Below are 23,611 nucleotides of genomic sequence, written 5' to 3' on the forward strand. Positions count from 1 at the left end.
TGAGGTCGAAGGTCAAGGTTCATCTTGAGGTCAAATTTCTAAATTCCTCATTTTTCATGTGATTGATTTGAAAGTTGAACAGGATTTTCATATCGGCTTGCTGAATTCAAACACCGATTATGTTTGTGGTCAAATCGGCCAAAACATCAAGATAGGCCAAAGGTCAACGACTTAGGTGAGATTTTCTAAAATGCTCAATAATCATCTAATTTATTTGAAATTTGAAGAGGATTTATATTTCAGGTCACTGAATTCAACCAGCCAATTATATTTGAGGTCAACATAGGCAAAAGGTCAACAACTCAGCTGGAATTTCTAAAATCTTCAATTTTCATCCCATTGACTTGAAATTTGAAGAGGTGTTGCAGATTTGGTCATTGAATTCAACCACCAATTATTTTTGAGCTCAAATTTGTTTTATGGATTTTGCAAGTATCATACATGACATCTTTCTTGTTTCTGTATTTGGGCTTTTGAAGGAGCTTGTACATGTATCATTCAGGATGAGGATGAAAGAAGACTTTGTTGTACTTTGTTGTGAATTGCAAGGTTACAAGTAGATGATGAATATATCAACATAGTACTTGTAAAAATGATTGTATCCTGTGATTGGGGCTGAGGTTGGAACTGTGCTTCAGTCCTGTCATACCTTCTCTCCTCTCTTTCATAAGTTCTCCTTGGAATGGTGAAAACATCACTTTTCCAAAAGAAAGGCTCCAAAACTGATCATCTTAACTCTCGACCTATAAGCCTTCTTCCCATCATAACCAAATAATGGAGTTTATCATTGTAACTAACATCAGGCACTTTCTCTTCTCCAACTCACTAATCTCTGATGTCCTGACCATTCCACCTTTGTTATCTTACTCCTTACAAAGTGGTGGATGAATGCCCTGAACAACAAACAAAAGGTTAGGGACATCTATTGAGCTTTTGTGACTGTCTGGCATCCAGATTTGATTTCTAAGTTGTCTTCATTTGATGTCGGGTCCCCTGCTCAAGTAGTTGTTTGATTTCCTTTATGAGCGGAGGCACTGGATAGCTTTTGGTGGTGTCCTTCACCATAATCTGTCCCTTCAGTCTGGGGTTCCACAAAGTCGTGTTTTAGGACCTGCATTATTCTTGGATCTGTATCATTGATCTGTCTGAGTCTCTTGAAAACCAACTTTACCATTTAGTCTGAGTGTTGGCCAGAAAAGCGTGCATTAGGGTCGGCACAATGTTTTTCTGCATTTTTGTGATCACCAGACCATCTGAATGAATATTCCGATTGATGCCACTCTGGCACCCTTGAGTATTTTTGTAGAAACCCATTAATGGTGGCCATTGTCAAAATTACTATTTTTCTTAATACCTTCAGAAGTAAGCATCCAAACAACCTGGTTGAGGTGTCCAAACCCATGTTTTTAGGGTCACTGGTCATGATAAACACACTTACAATTTGACAACATTGAAATTTAGCTCATTAATATGCAAATTAGCATAACCCTACCCCCTGAATTTGTCCGCGCCGATCGGCGTTTTTGCAGTACAGTTGTACAACAACAACAACAAAACTGTTTGAAAATAACTTGCGCAGAGCCGTTTATCCCCAGTACAGTTGTGGAGAAATGGCTGACCTCAGAAGATAACAGCATGAACTGTTTCTGATCAAGTAAGTTGAGGCTTGTAATGTTATGAAAGAAACATGGAGAACTGAGTTTTAAGTCAGAGTAATGTCTTCTGATACAGTAGAACGATCGATTATTATTTGCAAGCAAGTTTTTTTTTTATTATTTAACATGATCTGTCTGAAGACAACTGTGTATTTTATTGATTTTTAAAAGTACACAGGGTGGAACTTGTTTCCTGAGAATTGTTTAAAATACGAATAAAGAAATTAAATGTTTACTGATGTTTATAATTACCTCTATTGTTACATGTTGAGGCTCCATCACCATGGGAGACTGTTTCTTCAGTGCCTGCGATGTAACTAAAGCTGGAAAACCTCTGGTAACAGCTGGTCCAGACAGAGTGCGAAGTATCATCCGGTCAAACAAAGCAAGACAAGATGGTATACATGAAGAGCTTGAACAGAGATTACAGGCAGACGAATCTATCGAGCTCAAATGCCATAGAGACTGTGTGTCAACGTACACATCACGCTCACACATAGAAAGACACTTGAAACGAATGAGTAATGTCTGTTTGGAAGATGCTTCAACAAGCAAAAGAAGCCGCCGTTCAAAGACGACAGTATTTGACTTTAATGAACATTGCATTTTTTGCGGAGAAAAGTGCATCATGGACTTTGATAAGAAGAATCCTGATCGTTGGTGGCGAGTTCTCCTTTGTAGGACTGCAGATTGTGTTGATCGGACAACTTTCAAACAAACGATTCTAGATGTTATCGATTCCCACCAGGATGAAGAAGGACGCCAGGTCAAGATACGATTAATGGGCGCAATCAGCGATCTTCATGCTGCTGATGCGAGATATCACGATGAATGCATAAAGTCCTTCATGGCACCCCATTCTGTTGCAGCAGCAGCACACAGTGGCAGAGAAACTCAGGATATTGAGCCAGCTGTCAGTTCTACCATCCTATTGATGAAAAACGACATGTTGCGCATCTGGAATTCAGTAGAAGTCTACAATATGTGCAAGGATCATGGAGGAAAGCTATACTCTCGACGAACCCTGTTATCCAAATTGTTGGATATACTTGGCTCTGAGCTTCTGGTTCTGTCTGGTGAAGGTGTCGCGAGTTTAATCTTGTTTCGCAGCAGAGCTTCTACTGCTATCAACTTAGTAGCATCAGATGAAGATGACGCCATTGATGTTTCCATAGAACGAATTGCCAAGAAGGTTGCACAGGAATCTAAGCAGTTGTCGTCCGACCCCAGTTCCTATCAGACTAGAATTAATATAGATATTGCTAATGAAGCAGTGAGTTCAACCATTCAATTGCTACTCTCCAAAATATCAGCTAAACTGGACTGCACACTTCCAGGAGCTCTGATTGGTGATCATATTCGTTATGATGTTTCCTATCGACCAACTTCACTCCAAATAGCACTGGGAGTTCTAGTCGGTCGTAAAAGCCTCATCGAGCAGTTGTACAACTATCGTGTGACGAGCTCCTATGATGAGTTTCAGCGTTTCAAGGGATCAGCAGCAAAGGCTGCAACTGTTCACTCCGGGATCAGGGGAAGCGCCAATGCTGAATGTGGCCTCGTTCAAGTTGTTGCTAAAAACTTCGACACAAATATCTCATCCCAGAATGGACTCGTTTCAACACATTCTCTTGCAGTACTACTTACCATTAAAGATCAGGAGATATCTTGCACATCTGAAGATGAAGCCATCATCAGACGATTGACCCGTGATGAAATGAAGACACCTGTGACAGAAGACATTTTGGTTCAAAGGTACAAGGGACCTGAGAAACCAGCGATGCCAGTTGAAGAAGCCACACGTGTGGTGTTACCTCTGCATGTATTGGCTCATCAAGCTATACAACTTAGGAGAGTTCAAGATATGGATTTCTCTTTTCTGAAGCAAATCACTTCTGATCAGAACACACCAGAGTTTGGTGGCTTTAATACGAAGCTCTGCAGAGAGCAAGGACGATCCATCCAACCTGCAACGAAGGCCATGTATACACCACTCATAGATACGGATCCAGCTGATCCGGACACGATGTTTACAGCAATGGAGGGAAAACGCTTGACCGCAGAGTGTGGACAAACCGTAACCATCTTCACAAATGACCAACAGCTGTATCGAGTAGCTGTTTATATTAAATGGGTTTATTTTGAGCGATTTACCCAGTTCATACCAAGGCTGGGCGGCATGCACACCCTTATGAGTTTCATCGGTTGTGTGGGGAACTTGATGGCTGAAAGTGGGCTGGAAGATGTGATGACATCTGCCTTTGGAGGTGTTGCTCATATGCTTGGTGGAAAAAAGTTTCCCCAAAACTTCAGGGCCCTGCGATTGGTGACTGAGGAGGTCCTTCGTTCCAGCGTGGCTCAGGTAGAAAGTCATGAAGACTTAATGGACACTCTTGAAACTAAAGCAACAAAGAGCATGACCACACAACTATGGGTACAGAACCTTGTGAAACCTGTATTCATCATGATGGCATTTGTTCGTGCTGAGCATGAAGGAGATTGGCCATTGCATCTTTGGGCTATGAAGGAGATGCTCCCCTACTTCTTCGCGGCTGGACATCACTACTATGCGAGATATGGGCTCGACTACCTTTGATCCATGGAAAGGCTTCATGGACACATTCTGAAAATGTTCTTAAAAGGAGATCACGTGATGCGGCACAAGAAGGGCCTATAGAACGGCATATGGTCGGATATGTACATCGAGTCCACGTTCATGCGCTACGGTCATGGCACACATGGAATCGTTGGCATTACACTGAAGCCTTCTACACTGAAGAAGTGGGCCTATAGTATGCACACGTTTAGTCTCATAGATATGTCTGAGGGGCACATAGTCATAGAGGTAACCATTCACAAGGAAGAGAAGCCATCGCACATACGATCTGATGCAGAGGACCGAGATAAGATAAGTTGAAAACTCCCGTCCTGTATCGACCCACTTGACCCAAACAAACATGCAGACAGAGTTGTCAACATTGTAACTGGCAGAATTGGACCGGAGAAGGTGAATGCGCCAAGGGCCTTTGACATTGGCCGAGCACAGATGCATTCGTATGAAGAAAGCTGGCCAGCAAGATTCAACGCTCCCTTATCTAAACAAGTCACAACTATGGCAGTGACACGGAAAGTCATGCGGGTGGGATCTACTGAGGTTTGTGATCTAAATCTCATCTACTCCAGGGTCATGGGACTCCAACAAAGTCGAAACATCAAACTATGTGACGTCTTAGAGTACGAGTTTGCACCTGTGCCAACATCAATGTTCGATGAAAAGGGGGAGATGAGAATAGCAAAGACCAAGTCGACATTGAAGAAGAATCTCCAAGTGGAAATCTCAACAAGACTGGGTCCACAACCTGAAGTCACCATCTTAGATGGTTGTGCAATCCTCTAGATTATTCATTGGCCTAACAGGGGAATTGTGCAAGACTTTGTTGACAACTTCACAAGCTACATCATGGCAAAGGTAGACAAATCAGATGTATATCTGGTATTTGACAGATATGATTTCAGCATCAAGAGTGGAACAAGATTAGCAAGAGCTGGGCAGCAAGCTAGCAGGCACCACAGGTTGAACCGCCAGACTCCACTGCCTCCACAGCTGGTGGTTCCGTCAGTAACTGAGAACAAAGTTCAGCTGATAGAACTGATTTGCCAGAATTTGATTGACGTTAGTCAACGGAGAAAGCAGAGCCAACACAGGCTCGTCATTACGGGACAGGAGTCTACCCAAGTGGAAATACACCACGGAGCCCAAAGGTGTCGCACTGAGTTGAAGATGACGCATGAGGAGGCAGATGTCATCATGATTCAGCAAGTCGCTAAAGTTGCCGAAGATGGCACAAAATGCATAACAGTCATCTGTGCTGATACTGATGTGTTCAACTTGCTTGTGTATCACTTCGCAGAACTTCATCTGCAATGCTGCGTAACAATGGAAGCAACATGTCCTGGCCGACCGTTGATCGACATTGGGGCCACTGCCAGAAAGCATGCCTGGATGGTGCAAGACCTACTAGCTTTACACGCACTGACAGGTTGCGACACCATTGCCCAGATGTATGGTAGAGGTAAACTGACTGGCAAGAAGACACTCACAGCAGGCCATTCACTTCAAAAACTTGGGAATGTGGATGCATCTATTGACAATGTCATCGCCGAAGCCACTGTGTTCATGGCTGTTTGCTATGGTAGCAAGGAGAGAAGCAACGTGTCTGATGTTCGCAAAGAGGTGTGGTCTATGAAGATGGCGAAACCAAATGCCATCAGAGCACCAGACCTAAAGGCTCTGCCACCAACTACAGAGTCCTTTGAACAAAACGTGCGACGCGCTCATATCCAGATACGAATATGGAAGTCAGCTGCTGAGCTGCAGCCACCACCTCTGGATCCCACTCAGTACGGATGGAACTGTGATGAGGCATCAAGATCATTACTTCCAATTATGCTGCCGCCCAACGTCGCTCTTGCACCACCAGAGATCTTGGAGCTAATATGATGTGGATGTTCCTCCGACAAGCAATGCGACACAGCTCAATGCCGCTGCACAACAGCCAAGTTACCATGCACAGTTTTCTGTAAGTGCCATGGAGATACTGACTGCAGGAATGAGCAAGACAGCTGCTGCATTTGCCTTTGATGATGACGACTCTGACACTGAATGAGACACCAAGCACTGAAGTAGCCTTCATAAGGTTTACAAACCTGTAATATATATGAACATTGGATTTACACAGGAATGTCTTCTTTTGTACATGTTGTTAGCTGCTTTCCTTGCATACTGTCGCATTGTTGAATCTGTATGAATAATAAAGTGATCTATATTCACAAAGACTGAAGTGTTTTTTTTTTCTATCTACATGTCTATTTATCTACATTTTCAATAATGGCGACTGCTAATTTGCATATTAATGAGCTAAATTTCAATGTTATCAAATTGTAAGTGGGTTTATCATGACCAGTGACCCTAAAAACATGGGTTTGGACACCTCAACCAGGCTGTTTGGATGCTAACTTCTGGAGATATTAAGAAAAATTGTTATATTGATAATGCTGACTGCTAATTTGCATATTAATGAGCTAAATGTAAATATTAAATTTTAAGTGGGTTTATCATGACCAGTGACCCTAAAAACATGGGTGTAGACGCCTCAACCAGGCTATTTGGATGCTTACTTTTGGAGATATTAAGAAAAATAGTAATTTCGACAATGGCCACCGCTAATTTGCATATTAATGAGTTTCTACAAAAATGCTCAAGGGTGCCAGAGTGGCATCAATCGGAATATTCATTCAGATGGTCTGGTGATCACAAAAATGCAGAAAAACATTGTGCGGACCCTAAAGTAAGGTCATCTTGAAAAATGGTGTTTGACATCTGGACTAATTTTTTTCCATGACTCCACCCTGTGCAGAACGTTTCAATCACATTTATGAAAAGTCAGCCACCACCGAATCCCTTTCATTATACCTGGACAAGATAAGCTGCTTGTTAGCTACCTGGAAATAATGTTACGTACAGGTAAGTCATGCGCTCGCTCTGCCTCTCCACAAGGACCATTAATTGAACCAGCCAATACACTTCTCCGGACATCCACTGGAAGAGGTGTGCAGTCCATGGAACTCCTTGGCCTCCCTATCCGCTCTCACCTTTCGTGAGAGGATCATATCACGAAGTTGGCATCAAAGGCCAGTTGCTGTCTGGGATTCCTCGACAGAGCCGAGGTATTCCGGTCCATATTGAGGTCATTACTGTGTACAAGACTTTCTGAAGAGGTGCATGGAGTATGGCTTTTCACTTTGGGCCAGTGCTCCTGCTTCTGATCTTGCTCCTCTTTAAGTGGTTGAAGAAAAAAGGCCTTCCTCACCATTGATATCATGAGGCAGAAGGATTCCCAATGACTGTCATTCTCACCAGCAGCAAGTTGGTAGGCTCCAATCTCGACTTTATACGAGCTTACTTCTGGTCTTTTTCTTTCTTCCCTCTGCGATTTCTGCCCTCCCCAAGCCCCCCCCTGGTTGTTTGCATTCCTTGAGAAACCCTCACCTGCTCCCCCTCCTCAAGTCCAAACTGCTTGCCCATCTACATTCATTCATCCCTTTATTCTCCTGATTTGCGGAATAGACTTCTTGTGCAGTCCATTTTCTTGTCCTCCTCACTTCAGTCTTTGAATTGCGCTGCTGATCACGACCTCATGCTCTTGACCCTTGCGCATCCGTGATCTCTTTTACTCATGTAGATTCTTTCTCAATCTGTTCCTCTCGTTTTTGTGTTATTCCTTCTTTGCTCTTTGTGTGCATTCATCCCCACCCCTCTCTCCTCCTTCTTCCTACCCTCCTCCACAGCCTTTGGTAGCTTGTGAACCCACTGCCCTTTGTCATTGAGCTCCTCCATGAGCCGAGAGCCCTGTACTATATACTGTATGTGGAGAAAAGTGGGAATGTTTCTGTGCTCAGATGGGCATACCCAATAGCTGCTGATGACATGGGCAAATAGTCATGTTTAGCGACAAAGGAATGTCGTTCTATTGTTGGTTTGTGTATCTACAGTGTACAAGAAGGATGTGATGGAGTTGTGTGGAGGCCTGAGGGATGGGGCAAGTAGGAGCCGAAGCACACCATCTGGATCATGCTATGTATCTCATGGATTCCCCTGGCGCGCTGTCATCATCTTGGTGCCAGTGCGGCTGGGTGGAGAAACGTTTAATCCAGTTTACATCCCTTACATCAAGGTGTGTCGATCGTCATAACCTCTCCCCATCCTTGTCCTGATTCCCCTTTATTCATGTTGATTCAAATTGATACCCTTTTTCAGAAGCATATTGCAGTGATGTTTATTGCACTTAACAGGATCATGTAGCAGTTGCAAATGAACAATATGTGAGGTTCCAAATCTGGACTGTAAGGGGAGGGTAGCAGGGCATCCAATCAATGTTCTGCAACACGGCTGCCATCAGACGTGCTGTGTGAGGGAAGTTGTCACGCAGAAGGACACCATTTTACAATGGATCAGGCAACTTTTGGAAATCTAACTTGTGTTGACTTTTTCGGAAGTTTGTCATGAATGATGTGGATTCGAATTGCCAATGCTGATATTTGCTTCTCAACCAATATGGCGAGCAGAAACTCGTTGGTCACTCAAAATGAGATCCTCAGCTCACCTGATGTTTGCGTTGTTCTTCAACCTGGCTGATGGTGCAGCATGTGATCATTCTGAACACTTTTACGTCACTCTTGAAATGATTTGCACAATTCAAATACGGATGACCCAGACAGGAAATCGCTGCCACACTGTGCAGTCAATCCTCTAAATTTGAAAAGCCTTGACATTTTGATTCACCTGCAATTTGTGTAATTATTCCTGCTGTCTTGGTTTCCAGCACTTGCATTGGAGCAAGAAAGATGTGATTTTTAGTTTTTGTTTATCAACTTCATAAAGACGCATACCTTCATAAGTCATTAATGTACAGACAGTGGTGAACCACATAATTTTACAACGATCATTTTTTGGTTTGAATGTCTCGGGGGCATCGTCGACATTTTTAAAAAGCATTGTTGGTTTTCAAAGACAGGGGGTCGACATTACCCACCCCCCGTCTTTAAAAAAAAGCACAAGCTACGATAAAAATCCGGTATTAAAACGGGCCGATTGGGAAACGCGCGTTTAAAGCACTCTTTCAAGATGAATAGCACGATTGGGAGACGCATTCATTGCGTTATTAAAAGATTAACTTGACACCTCCTCTTATCCGTGACAACCTCCACCACGGTTATGTCAGAACGAGCTGATGAATCGCACGGTCACGGATTGCTTAACCCCAATATGGGGCCATTCAAAAACTATGTAATACTATATTTATTTATTTATTTATTTATTTTGCAGTTTTTGGAACACTTGATTACTGTGCATTCGGATGTACTGTGTTCTGACGGGCTCGATTAAACCTTACTATTATTCGACATGTAATTAGATTTTTCGATGTCCCTCATCGTGATTAACGCTCGAGCCAAACAAAGCCAATGGAAATCTGACGCAACAAACACGGACAGTGTATAATTCACCAGAGGCCTACATGCCTAATGTGTTAGACCCACCACAAAACCAAGATGGCGGCCATATCATTTTGTCTGGGTTCCATGGTGGGTGGAGTCAAGCGACCAATGTGGGTGTGGTCCAGCAGCTGTCCAACCAATGGGTGCACGTTTCAAAAATCGACTCTCAACAAGAACCACAACAACAACAACAACAACAGCAAGGCGGACCTCTTGTGAACCTGTGACATATCGCAGGTAAAAACAACCAAATCTTGACCGCAAGCACAGCTCTGTAACTAGCTATAATGGCATGTTGTAAATGAATAGTGTTAATGGAACAACAAATATAGCAGACCACAAGCAACTAATAGCCATTGGGCAGGCCTGTCAACGTACAATGAGATGCACGACGCCACATGATCCAAGTTGTAACTCACCTCCTTAGCTCTGATATATTATTGCTGACTGATGTTTCCATTTTGGCTTTTATGCCGAAGGCATTTTGTTTCCAGTGCGTGTGTGCATCCGTCCGTCCATGAGTGATTACTTTTTGTCGCCGTGATAACGTGTGAACCACTGTAGTAATTTTTTTTTTTAACAAACTTGGTACAAAGATGTATTGTGATGCAAAGATGAACTGAATAGATTTTGGGTTCAAAGGGCCCAAAGATAATGTGACTTTCAGCTGAAAGGTGGCAGAATTTTGTTACCCATTTTTACCAAACCTGGTATAAAGGTGTATTATGATGCAAAGATGAACTGAATATATTTTGGTTAAAATTGTCAAAGGCCCTGTGACCTTGAGCTGAAAGTAGCAGATTATATTTACCACGATAACTTGTGAACCACAAAAAATTATAGTAGGATTGTTGCTTTACACATTTATATATTAACACACGAAATTGGAGAACTAAATCCAGATACAATTAAACAGATAATGTGTGATTGGTGTGATTGTGAGCGCAACCAGAGGGGCTCTTCTCAATCTTGCTCAGTGAGTCTTTGAAGCTTATGAAGTCCCTGGTCCCCCTCCTCCCAACCTGGTATCAGACCCCTCCCCCAATGCTGTCCATCAGGGCCCTGGATCCCATCACTCCAAAGTGTCCTTTGTGACTGCAAAGGTGACCGCATGGCCTTCTACCACTTGGTACTTCCCCTGGCCCAAATGACCTCTCCACAGCTGGAGTTTGCGCCCTTTTTTTGGCCCCACAAAATTGCATATACAGAGCCCATGTGGCCTTTCATTAAGGTCTTGTTGGCCCAGGTGGCCCACAGTAAGCAATGAAAGGAAACTGGCCCATGTGGCCTTCAAAAGGGTATTTGGCCTTTATGGCACAGCAGGTAAGCAACAGAGGGCAGGTGGCATGGTTCATGGCAAAAATGGCACAGCAGTTGAGTAGTGGCAAATGGCAGGTATGGTATGGCATGGCTGAGCGGATACACTACATGGCCAAAAGTATGTGGACACCTGCTCGTCCAACATCTCATTCCAAAATAATGGGCATTAATATGGAGTTGGTCCCCCTTTGCTGCTATAACAGCCTCCGCTCTTATGGGAAGCCTTTCCACTAAATGTTGGAACATTGCTGCGGGGATTTGCTTCCATTCAGCCACAAGAGCATTAGTGAGGTCGGCACTGATGTTGGGCGATTAGGTCTGGCTCGCAGTCGGCGTTCCAATTCATCCCAAAGGTGTTTGATGGGGTTGAGGTCAGGGATCTGTGCAGGCCAGTCAAGTCCTTCCACACCGATCTCGATGAAACATTTCTGTGTGGACCTCACTTTGTGTGTGGACCTTCGAAAATGGCTGTGCCAATGTCCACCAAATTTTGCAGATGTGTTTGAGGTACCCAGGGTCAGGTCATGGGCACAATATACTTTCCCCTACACCCTCCCCCCTGTTCCTCTGCCCCACTGGCAATTAATAGAGATGATTTGTGACTTTTCGATGATGCCTGTACATGGAGAAGAGTACAAGTGGTTTAACCACTGACCTCTGCCGGAGAGAACAGGTGTTGCTTTTGCTGACGGGAGACTCGTCTGTCCATCCTGTCACGTGAAGAAGAAGAAGAAGAAGAAGAAGAAGAAGAAGAAGAAGCAGGACCTCGAGCAGGGTGGGGGTATTGACATCATATTTTTCTCGCAGTAGGAAGTGGGTATTTTTTTGTTTAAGAAAAAAAAAAAGAATGCAAAATGGATGAGCTCTAAGTTATCACTGGTATTCAGCTTTCATGTACATCTGTTTCATGCTGCTGTGGCGTGAAACATCCTTCCATGAACTTGTACTCGTATCAAACATTCGTCCTTCCAACGCGTCTTTTGCTGTAGCGGTCTTCAACCAGAGATTAATCCATGGAATTCCATCTCTGAAGCCTGGTGTTCATCTGCATAGTTGGACAAAATTACCACGAATTTAATCAACTAGCTCTCGTGGTTCCCAAACTTTTTTTTTGTCCACGACCCAAAATTTAAAATCGCCTACTATTTAAATTGTCGGAGAAAATGCTTTCGACATGAATCCCCACCCCCTCAAAAACTGTGATCTTGAGGGGGCTTTTCAACTTTCGGTTCTTGACCCTGGGTTTGGGAACCCCTGAACTCGAGGTTTTCCAAAAGTGTGTTAATCGTCTTTAAAAGAGAGGTGTGACTGACGTTTTTATTCGTTAGCCCTTCGTCAGACCACTTTTTAGGTCATCTCTAACGAGATGACCTAATAAAACCAGTCTCGATGTCCGTCCGTCCGTACGTACGTACGTCCCCATTTTTTTCTTCCAATTTTCTTGATATTTGGTATGTGGGTAGATGTCGATGAGGGATGCACGACGGTATGACCTTTGACCCGATTGAAGGTCAAGGTCACTCCAAAGTTGCAAAATCGTCCATTTTCAAAATCTATCTCCTCCGCCGTTTATGATCCGATCTTCGAAATTGCTTCGGATTCTGATAATATGGACAATATCTAAATTTGGTCAGGCCGGTTTTTTGAAGTTCGTCCTGGTTATCGAGTCACGTGTCTTCAAAGTTGGAAAAATCGTCGATGTGATACGGTCAAAAAAATTTCGCCCGATCTTGATGAAACTTGGTACGTAGGTAGGGGTCAATGAGTGATGCACGGCAGTATGACTTTAGACACGATTGAAGGTCAATGTCAAGGTCACCGATGCTGTAAACTTGTGAAATCATCCATTGTCAAAATATCATCCGCCATTTATGACTCAGAAATGCGGTTTGATTTCTGAGGTCCAGTTTATATCCTTTTGAAGACACATTGATCATAAATTTTCAAAATCTATCTCCGGATAACTCAGAAATGTACTTTGATTTCTGAGGTTTTCTATCCTTTTCACTCCCGGGCTTTCGTCTGTACGTTGAACCAAAAGACAAGACGACATCGAAGCCATTCAAAGCCGATCAGAGATCCACATCTGCAGGGCTTCAGAGATGACCGTCACCCCCAACCGGGGGTAATTTTTTAAAATCTTGTTCTGATAATGACTACTTGGCCTATGTTAGCTGCATATGTTTCCCACACTGGCAAACACACATTTATCAACTTTTATTTGACTAATTTATTGCTTATGCAACGAATACACTTGATGTTTTTTACATTTCCTCTATCGTTGTATTCGGGGAAGTAGTTTGGCTTTTAGCAAGGCAACTTACCGTTTGCTTTTTAAAATCCATAACATTGAGGGCCATGGGATGGCTGATTCCAGAAAGCCTCTCATCTTTGTGGATTGGAGCAGTGGTATTCGGAAGACACCTTGCACGAAGGCATTACAAGACACCTTGCACGAAGACACCCTGCAGTATTGTGCTCAATGCATAAAGCTTTTCTCTAAAGCTTGCATATTTTTTTTTTGGTATGCATGTACGAAGATAGTTGAAGCTCATGGAAGAGCTAGTACTAGTACGCTGAATGGATCACGACAAAAGGAACAGCAGAGAGAGGGGGGGGAAACACCAACAGTAGAGCCGAAGGCCAAGACGGGCAGGCGAACAAGCGATGGGTGTGGGAAGGAATGGGGGAGGCAGGAGAGGATGCATGTGGTGGATAAGATGGATATAGAAGAAAACACTTAGGAGGGAAAACTAAATTTGGAAAGAGTGATTAGGGTGGGGTTAACAAGGTATCACCAGATCTCATAGCACTCTGCACAGGGGTGTGTACTGGATGATCCACCTATCTGTTGTCATCTCAGTTTTGGATTGATGATAACCTGGTTTTTTTTTGTTGTTGTTTTTTTTTTCGAAGGAGGTTGGTGGCAGGATTTGCACACCAGCCACTGTAAAACCTTTCACTCCGCAAAACACAGAAAAACACAAAGAAAATTGAAAACCCACTCTGTGGGAGTACCTCCTGTGCGGCTTCCCTTCGCAGGACAGCTGAATGGATGACTCGATTGGGGCAAAGCCTTCAGGACTCCCACTCTTTCATGATATGAGGAAAACCACAGGGTAACCTTCCCAGATCAGATTACGGTAGTGTGTTGGTCCCCAGGGGTCTGGGACTGTGAACCAGAATAGCATGAAGTTCCTTGACTTTGCAAGAAGTCATGGACTGAGGGGGGCTGGTTCATGGTTTCAGCACCCACAAGCTCATCGCTGGACTTTGTATTCCATGCTGGCGGTGTGGCAAAGGAGATTGACCATGTGCTCGTTGATGGTCGCTGGAGGATTATCCAGAACTGCAGGGTCTACCGGAGTGCTGAGTTCCTCAATACCGACCACAGGCTTGTTGTAGCAACTCTGAAGTTTCAGCTTCAATCCGGGAGAATGGTACCATCCAAACCTTGGTTGGATGTAAACAAACTCAGGATGAGAGGGTAGCTGAGGAGTTTGTGAACAGGCTGAGTGGGTTATTTGGGGTGTCTGGTTGCTTTGGGGGATCCTGAAGAGTTGTGGAATGCCTTGAAGACCACCATCCTTGATGTTGCCAGTGGATGTCTTGGAACTCGCCGTTGGGCAAAGAAGAATTTTGTCTCGGGGGACACTGGATACCATTGACCATAGTCGAAGGGCCAGGCTTAATGGCAGAGTTGAGCTGTTCAGGGAGTTGAGGTGTAAAACTGTATGTGCACTGAGCGTAGACAAGAAGGCCTATCTGTGAGGGACTAGAGCATCACTTGTCAAGTGATTCTCGTCGTGCTTACAGGGGAATTAGCACATTGCATTCCTCCAAGCCCGTCTCTCGGTGTACTGCAGTTAGAGCGGAGGGTGGTGGGCTCTTGACAGGTGTCCGAAGTGAAGGCCCGCTGGACTGGCTACTTTGAGCAGCTGTACCAGGCTGATTCACCAGTTGGATGTTAAGGGTGTTACTATCCCTATTGCTGACCCTCCAAACAACACTGATCCACCTTCGTTTGTGGAAACACAGGCTGCAATGAACTGGTTGAAATGGGGGTAAAGCTCCTGGGATCTGTGACATCCATGTTGAACTTCTCAAAGCTGGTGGAAATGGTGGAAATAGTTCTGTGCTCTGCCTGGAACATAGGCATCATCCCAACTGACTGGAAGAGGGGCCTTGTTGTCCCTCTCTGGAAAAGGAAGGGTGATCGACAGAAGTGCAACAACTACTGAGGGGTGACGCTGCTCTCAGTGCCAGGCAAAGTCTTTGCTCGGATAATTCTTGATGGGATTCACCACCTTTTGCTTGAGCACCAGCACCCAGAGCAGTCAGGCTTTACACCAAAGAGGTCAACGATTGACTGTGTCCTTGCCCTTCGTGTCCTCACCGAGGGCAGACGAGAGATTCGGCAGGGGCTGCTTGCAGCCTATGTTGATCTTTTAAAGCGTTTGATTTAGTGAATTGGGATGCCCACTGGAGGGTTCTTGGTCTTTGTGGGGTGCCACCAAAACTGATCAATTTGATGTCTGAACTCTACTCTGGTACTAACAGTGCTGTGAGATGTGGTGATACCATCTCTGACTTATTTCCAGTTGTGACTGGAGTTCATCAGGGGTGTGTACTGGCCCCCACACTTTTCAGCACTTGTGTGGACTGGATTTTGGGGAGGATGGGAGATCAAAGCTGCCTTGCATTGTTTGGGAATGTCATGATCTCTGACCTTGATTTCGCAGATGATGCAATTATCTTTGTGGAAATTGGACATCCTTTTGTGTGCCCTCGAGGTGGTGAACGAGGAGTCGGAGCCACTGGGATTACGGGTTTCCTGGGTCAAAACTAAGATCCAGTCTTTCAATGACATCTTGGATGCTGATATCTTGTCTCTACCTGTTTGTGGTGAGGATGTTGAGGTTACGGAGAGATTTACTTACCTTGGCAGTGATGTTCATGTCTCTGCTGGCTGTGATCCAGATGTCAATCGACATCTGGGTCAGGCCTGTGGAGTCATGGATTCACTGGATCATGTGGTGTAGCGCTGTCGGTACTTGTGCAGGAGGAAAAAAGTCTGCGTCTTCAGGTCCTTGGTGCTTCCAGTCTTGCTCCTACGGATGTGAGACTTGGACTTTGACCAGGGATCTGAGGTGGAGACAATTCCTTTGGAACCAGTCTCTTCGGAGAATCTTTGGCTATTGCTGGTCGGACTCTGTGTCCAATGAGCGGTTGCTGAGAGACTCAAATGAGATTTGTTAGCTGCATAGTCCGTGAGCGTTAGCTGTGGCTGTATGGACATGTGGCTCATTTTCCTGATGCTGATCCTGCTCATCAGATTCTCTCAGCGAAGGAGCCTCGTGAGTGGAAGAGGCCAATGGGCCGACCATGTGCCTCTTCGTTGCAGCAGGTTGATCAGCATCTCAAGGAGATGCGAATGGGCCAGGTATCTGCCTGGGCGATGGCCAGATAGCGATCCCTGGAGTGCAAGCGGAAAGTGGACGCAGCGACACGCTGCTCCCGCACATGCTCCCATACCTGACCTGACCTGACCTGAACGAGGATAGAAAATATGGTTATGGATTGGGTATGACCTGAAATGGTGAACAACTGTCTTGAAGATCTAGAGGAGAAATCAGAGTAATTTATGTCTCTCTCATTTGCCTTACAGAAAATATTAGGTTTGGAATCCTGCATCGGCATCATTGGAGGCAAACCCAAACATTCCCTTTACTTTGTTGGCTTCCAAGGTGAGTTCCCTTTTGGCCTGGTAATCTATATTAGACCTTGCGTTCATGATACTGCCTTGTCAGAGGGGGCCGGAACCTCTCTCTTTTTTTGTAACCTAGCTTAACCTTGTCTTTCGCAATGCAGATAAACGTGTTGGTGATTTCTTTACATCAAAATCTGTGATGGTTTTAGCAGATGTATGATGTTGCAGATGATCATATCATTTATCTGGATCCTCATTGTTGCCAGCCTTTTGTGGAAACCAGTCAGAAAGACTTCTCAGTGGAGGTAAAAACTTTTATATTTAATTTTTGGGGTGCTTGTTGAAGAGGGAAGAGGTGGTGTTCCAATCCAAATCTCTTGGCTCACGAAAGAGCCAGATGACAAAGGGTTGGAGCATTCGTGCAGATTATGGAGAAAGAATGACATACAAATGAGATGTTGATTGACTCTACACAATGTGTATCAATTCACTCCATACTTTTGTTCGACAGGGAGCGATGATGGAGAGGGGAAATGAAAGGAGAGGGGAAACAATAAAGATGTGGGGAAAGTCAACATTTTGCCATTATTCCAGACAGATTTACAGAAGAGCGAGGTGGCAGAGTGGGCGGGGTCGGGGGAGGTTTAACTCGACCCAAGTTGCACGCTCAGGTTCTATAATTTCTGGAGAAGCACGTACTAACTCGGTACAAAAACACATGGAGAAGCATGATGAGATGTGAAAGTACGTTGCGTCCACAAATTGACAAAAACCGTTGAACAAGACAGTTCCAGAATAGGTACCTTAGCTTTGGAAGACAGTATCTCAGAGGAATGAAGATTGTGCCTGGCCACGAATTAACCCGGAACAGTCGGAGTTGAAACAAATGAATCGTGCAATATGCGGAAACATGATGGTCATGTGTAAAGATCTGCATGAAATGTGGTTTCTACCATTAATTACTGCCATTGTCTAATCATGAACGCTGTTCCCTCACTTGCCGGTCTGACTAGTCGTATCACTGCTGTTCTCCGCGGAAGACGGCATTCTCAAAGCTCGACCCGAGTTGCACGCTGGGATTCTACTGCAAGACGCGCGATGATTTCTTTTTGTTTTGTCAGGAGATACAGAAAGTGAGTGGGCGAGCCGGCTTTGCAAAGGAAGTATTTGCCTTTGTTTCCAAAAATGTTGTCACGGAATTGCACGGACATTGCTTATGTGTTGAATTATTTGATGGGATGCAGTTCGAAATTCTGCACTTAGACTTTGAGCACAGTGAACAATTTTGATTCTGTGTTTAAGGTGCTGGGGTCAGATGGAGCTACGGGCTCACAACAGCATGAAGCCTACTCGATCTTCACACTTCTTGATGGAAAAGGTTCAGACTTACCAGATATTACGCCATTTGGCGAGGAGATTGCCGATGCGCCATCAACAGCAAGGGAGGCAAAGAGTCGCGGCAAAAAACGCGTCGTTCACATCAGCTCTTCAGATGACTTTGTTCTTCTCTAGACCTGCCTATCCTCCATCGCTGACTCGATCCCATAATTCTCCATGAAAGCCTTGCTTTCATTGTGCTACACTTTATTCCAAACAAAAATAATTTGTGCTCTGGATTCAAGTCAAAGGTTAAATCTTCACATTGAACCTGGGTCATCATTGTGACCATCTGGAGGGAACTAGAGATCTCATCTCCACATTATGCTATGCAGCGACACCATTGCCTTGTGCAACCCTGCCATAAAGTAAGCACAAATATGTTATACAATAGACATGTTTGACAAGTCAAAAATCAACCCTCTCGAACTGAATTTTTCGTCGAAGTCAAAGTCTGGTTCATATTGTCAGTTACTTTTTTGGGGGGAGGGGTGGGGGGGCTTTGGTAAACTACAGTCTGTGAGTGCTATAATCATTGTTTTTTTTTGTTGTTTGTTTGTTTCTTTTAAACATTGTGTCTTGTGTCTTATCTGTATGAAAATCGAGTTTGAATGTTTTCACAACCAAAAAAAAAAAATCTAGTGTACTTTGTGGGTGAATCGCATCAAGCACCGTGCACTTTGGCTTGGTCTCCAAGTGACGAGCTGGTACATCATGTAAAATATCATGTTTTGGTAATTGTGATTGGTTTGTCGTGAGGGAAGAGTTTCTCTACGTGGGGATGGCATGTTTATTTTGTGGTCGAACAAGCAATGCAAGCAAAAAAGTGAACCCCTTGCACTCCACTATTGAAAATTCTGTGCTCATTTGGCCGTTTTAACACCATCACCTTCAAGAGATTAAGGCGTTAACTGCTTGTTCACTTGCAATTTGGTTCATGACGCAGTTTAACGTCTCATATCGCTTTGGTGACTGATCAGCCATGGTTAGAGTTATAGTTGTATTTTTAAAGCAACAAATCGATCAAATGTCACGTCTCCATAAATCCAAGGATTTTCTCTAGTTGTGATGCTGCTGATTGGTAAGCCTTTTCGGGACTTTACTTGACCTGTCATCCTGTTTCACATTGGTAGTCGATCACCAGTTGCTGAAAGTATTGTGATAATGCTTACTTGTACATAAGATTAAATTATTTGTTTTATACATAGATCGACTTACTGAGCTGTAAATTTTTAGAGAAACATTTTCGAATGTCAGTCTTGCTGCAATTGAAGTGCTGTTCTGGTTGCAGTACCCACCTGGTAATGAATGCTTCTCATGCCCATTAAAAATCTTGCGTCGCTTTGATCAAATGTGCTTTGCCTTGTTTCGGCGGAGTCCATCCAGTAAACCTTATTAGTCCCCATTGGACTGTCAAAAACGGGGGCTTATGGATTTGGTCTCTGTGCGTGCGTCTGCAACCATATCTCGGGCATGAATGGACCGATTTTATTCGTATTTGGCATAGACACCACATAATGGTATACATATGCACATCATTTTTTTTTTTTGACATCATATCCAAGATGGACGACTGGTGGCCATTTTAGTTTTAAAAAACACAGCGTCGAACACGTCCTCAACCATTTCTCAGACTTGCATTTACCGATGTTGTTCAAACTTGGCACACAGATAATGAATGATGGCTTACATGTGCACATCATTTTTTTTCGAGATCATATCCAAGTTGGCCGACTGGCGGCCATTTTGTTACTTAAATGTGTTCCCAACCATTTCTCAAGACATTCATGGTCCGATTTTGTTCAAATTTGGCACAAGCACAGTACATGATGACATACACGTGCCCTCACTTTATTTTGTGATCTGATCAAAGATGGTAGACTGGCAGCCATTTTAGTTGTACATAAATATGGGCTAGCCCTTTAACTCTGTACAGCAAAATTTCTAAAACATTGGGGGCTATGATATATTTTATGACTTTTTTTTTTTTTTTTTACTTGTTCTCCAAGTTGTTGTGCTTGGTGGTGTTTATCAGTATCAGCTTTAAGAGCAGGACACCAAGTCTACATACATTCTGCTGAGATATGATATGCATTAACACAAGTGTTTGTCCTGGCACAGCCTTTTCCAGTTTGGTATCTCACCTGATGTTTTAACATTTGGCCTAGGGCCTAGGCTGATCTGCGGTTTGCATTCAGTGGCAGAGCTGGGCCCCAATTTGCATTCCCCTGAACATTTCAGGTTTGTTTGACGGTTACAAAAGTGGTATGATAATGTGTCTTTTCAAACATTGCCTAAAGTGGAGTTATAAGGAGTAAAGATAGTTTTCCTAAACTCGTCTTAAGTACTTTTTGGAAAACACACTACAAAGTGTGTATATCATTTTGAATTTCCATTTGGTGTATAGTTATGAAGGCCGCCCGCAATAACTGTGTTTACCCTATATGTGGAAATGTATTCGATAGGCAAATAGCCACATGACCGGATTGTTTCTTCCTCAACTCGACTTCATCTCGAACAGGAGCTCTTCTTCACTTCACGTGTGTGCTTGTGGTCACTTGCTAATAGATGCTCTCCTAATCCCTGCTGATTTATCTGACCCTGGCTACTACTTCCAGATACTTAAGTAACTCAATTTTAAAACTGTCCACTAGCTTTAATGTCGTGGCCTTTGCAGGGAGACATTGTATTCATTCACCACTGAGTGAAAGACTCCTACCTTACTACCGTCCTAACTCTCCTCTCCTTTATTCTTAAACTGTGGCCTCCTGTCCTGTCAGTTTCCATTCCACTGAAATTTATTTTGCATTTTGTCTATATCCTTGATTATCTTAAACATCTGACATCCCCTTGCAATCACCTCCTTTCTGATGTCTTATTTCCTTCAGCCACTCGCACCTCATAGCTGAGTCGAGCGAGATCGGGAGATAATTGACTTGCTTTACCTTGCACCCTCAATGGCAACTATCCTTCCTCAGATGTGTTGATCAAAACTGCACAATATTCCAGATGAGACCTCACTAAATTATTCTGCAGTCGTTTGTTTTTTTTTGTACACAGTGGTGTCAAGACTGTATCAGGACACACAATGAATCAGGACTTAAACTAACAGTAGAAAGACAGCGGTGGGCACACCAACAGCATGGTTGAGAGATGGATCAGAGGGATAAGGAATGTGGCGATGAATAAGAGCAAGGGAGACCTGGTGTTTTCTTAACGGTTAAGGCAGTGTGACCACTCCTTGGCTTTTTTCACAAGGTCTTGGCTATTCGTTGTTCACCTTGGCGTCTTGGTTTTCTATAGGTTTTCTTGGGGTATAGGTTTTCTATTATCATCGCTTTTCAGAAACCTTGTGAATTCTTGGCTTTTTTCATTGGCTCACCTTGGCATTGATGAAAATGAGGAGTGGTCACACTGGGTTAAAGTGGCTGACTTAAGATATTGAAGTCTGGAATTCAATCACCCGTCAACATATTGAATTAACACCAGGTGTGTTGACTCAGCCTGTCATACCTCTGAGGTCAGCGAAATGAGTACCAGCTTACTGGTAACGGGGCACTGCATCAGCGGCACAGCAGCACCCCCAGAAGATGATACAGCCAAGCAGCCCATGGTTCCATACGAATAAATAAAATGAGCAAGGGGAGTGAACAAGATAGAGACAGCCCAAGACTCTCGATCACAGAAGTGGAAAGGGGGGGGGGACTTTAAATCCAGAAAGAGGTGGGCTTGGGGGTTGGCGTGGGCTTGGGGGTTGGCGTGGGCTTGGGGGTTGGTGAATGCGGATAGAGACGCCTTCATATTGTTGTTGGGCTGGGTATCGGTGGCGAGCACGACCGCTAGAGGGAGCAGTAGAGTCGGCTCCACCGAACGCACCAGAATTTAGGTCGTGACCCTCGGATAAGTCTGAAAGGCATGGGTCCCTTACAGGACCATGAATCGCCAATAATTCGACCACGTGGGGTAGGGTTAATTGCCAAACTTCAATTTTCCTTATTACCCAAGCGGCAAAGCTACCGGGGAATTCATACCCTTGACAGACCTCGAGCGGGACCAGCCGTTACCGTGCTCGAACCGTGTGTAACCCGAGCGGAGCTAACCGAGGCCCATCGGTCCAAATGAACAATTTACTGCCTCGCTATTCCTCAACACGCACCATGCTAAGCCAATAAAAGAAATGACGGAATGAGCTGGGACATTCAACAATAGGGAAATTTATTACAATAATAAGCGAGGTGGGAAGCACGTAAGGGCAGAGTTATCCGAATATCAAGCAGGCAATATACAGTGAGCAAAAGCACTTAGCAGTTTGACTTAGGAGACGGGGCCCACACACAGACACACACCCAAAGAAATGGACCACGTCGGGTCTTTATTGAAGGCTTCCGGCTCGAGGAAAGGTGAGCTAGAGACCAGAACCTGTGCTTGGACCTGTCCACCTCGTGCGGTCTTCGACGATCTGGCTCAGTGGCGGGACTCAAACCTGCAGCTTTCACGTGGCATCAAGGATGAAGGCACCAGGAGTGGAGCGGCAGACGCCAGCATGATCGGCAAAAACAAGCGAGGAGGCGGCGAGGCAGGCGAAGCAAAAGCTTCTCCTCAGGCTCCGACACACAACCAGGCTCCGACGCCCACACAAACTCGAACCCGAATAACAACAATCCTCCAAAGGGAGCCTGGTCTTTTATCCACTCCCTGAGCAGAGCGGAGCCTCGGTGTCAGACACTCTGTGCACGCTTGGTTGGACAGGGATCAGGTGTGTCGCTGCGCTGTTCGCTCCTGATTGGACAGCAAGAGGAGCTTGGTAAAGCGCTAGTTCAGTGGAGTCGTGAATCGGAATGCGCTGTGAAGCGCTAGTTCAGTGGCAAGGTGGTTGGTTTGTCGGATCTAAGAATTTAAAAACCTGACTATAAAACAACTTTGCTGCGCACGTACACTTAATTACTCATTAAACAAGGGACGGGACCCCAACTAGAAACACATACGTTAGAAACATAGAAACCGATATAACTGATCTATAAGGACTCTGGCTGTTCTGTGCGATGGGTTCCAGATTCGTAACAATATTACCCTGATAGTGATGAGTGTTGTTTATGTTCTATATTTTGATTGTACATGTAGCCCTCCATCTGCACTCTACATTGATTCCATACTCATCTTGACTCTGGTGTAACCCTCCCTCTACCCCCTTCCCAGGAGGTTATTCTGCTGTTCCCCTTCCCCCTCCATTTTCTTTCAACCCTGATAAGTAGTTTTATCTTCCCTTCATTCGATTCTGCTTTTGTGCAGTTTGCTGGCAGATACGGGGTGTATAAAGATTCCATATTCTGGAACTGCTCGTCCTTTTGAGAATTTTTGATCCCGACTATTTTCTCCAAAGGCAGCGTAACCTGAGCGATTCATCATCGGCGAGATATTTTTGGTCGATGAGCAGGACATTAGGGATGTTCTCGAAAAATATCGAACTCTCATGTACTTTTCTACATCGTACCGG

At 44.3% G+C, this 23,611-nt stretch overlaps 1 protein-coding gene across 1 annotated transcript in view; it reads left to right on the plus strand.

Moving 5' to 3' along the window:
- The window catches only part of LOC147024881 (cysteine protease ATG4C-like), a 64,213-nt gene extending 44,744 nt beyond the window's left edge, over window positions 1-19,469 (plus strand). Inside the window, exons 8-13 of the mRNA XM_085885236.1 lie at window positions 2,657-2,681; window positions 8,165-8,389; window positions 16,699-16,777; window positions 16,969-17,045; window positions 17,754-17,873; window positions 18,043-19,469. Coding sequence (XP_085741362.1) covers window positions 2,657-2,681; window positions 8,165-8,389; window positions 16,699-16,777; window positions 16,969-17,045; window positions 17,754-17,873; window positions 18,043-18,252 — 736 coding nt within the window. The 3' untranslated portion in view covers window positions 18,253-19,469. The remainder of the gene's footprint in view (window positions 1-2,656; window positions 2,682-8,164; window positions 8,390-16,698; window positions 16,778-16,968; window positions 17,046-17,753; window positions 17,874-18,042) is intronic.
- Window positions 19,470-23,611: the final 4,142 nt, after the last annotated feature.

The sequence above is a fragment of the Eptatretus burgeri genome, chromosome 6, assembly GCF_056783735.1.
Source record: "Eptatretus burgeri isolate ZD-2024b chromosome 6, Ebu_testis_v1, whole genome shotgun sequence".
Classification (NCBI taxonomy): Eukaryota; Metazoa; Chordata; class Myxini; order Myxiniformes; family Myxinidae; genus Eptatretus; species Eptatretus burgeri.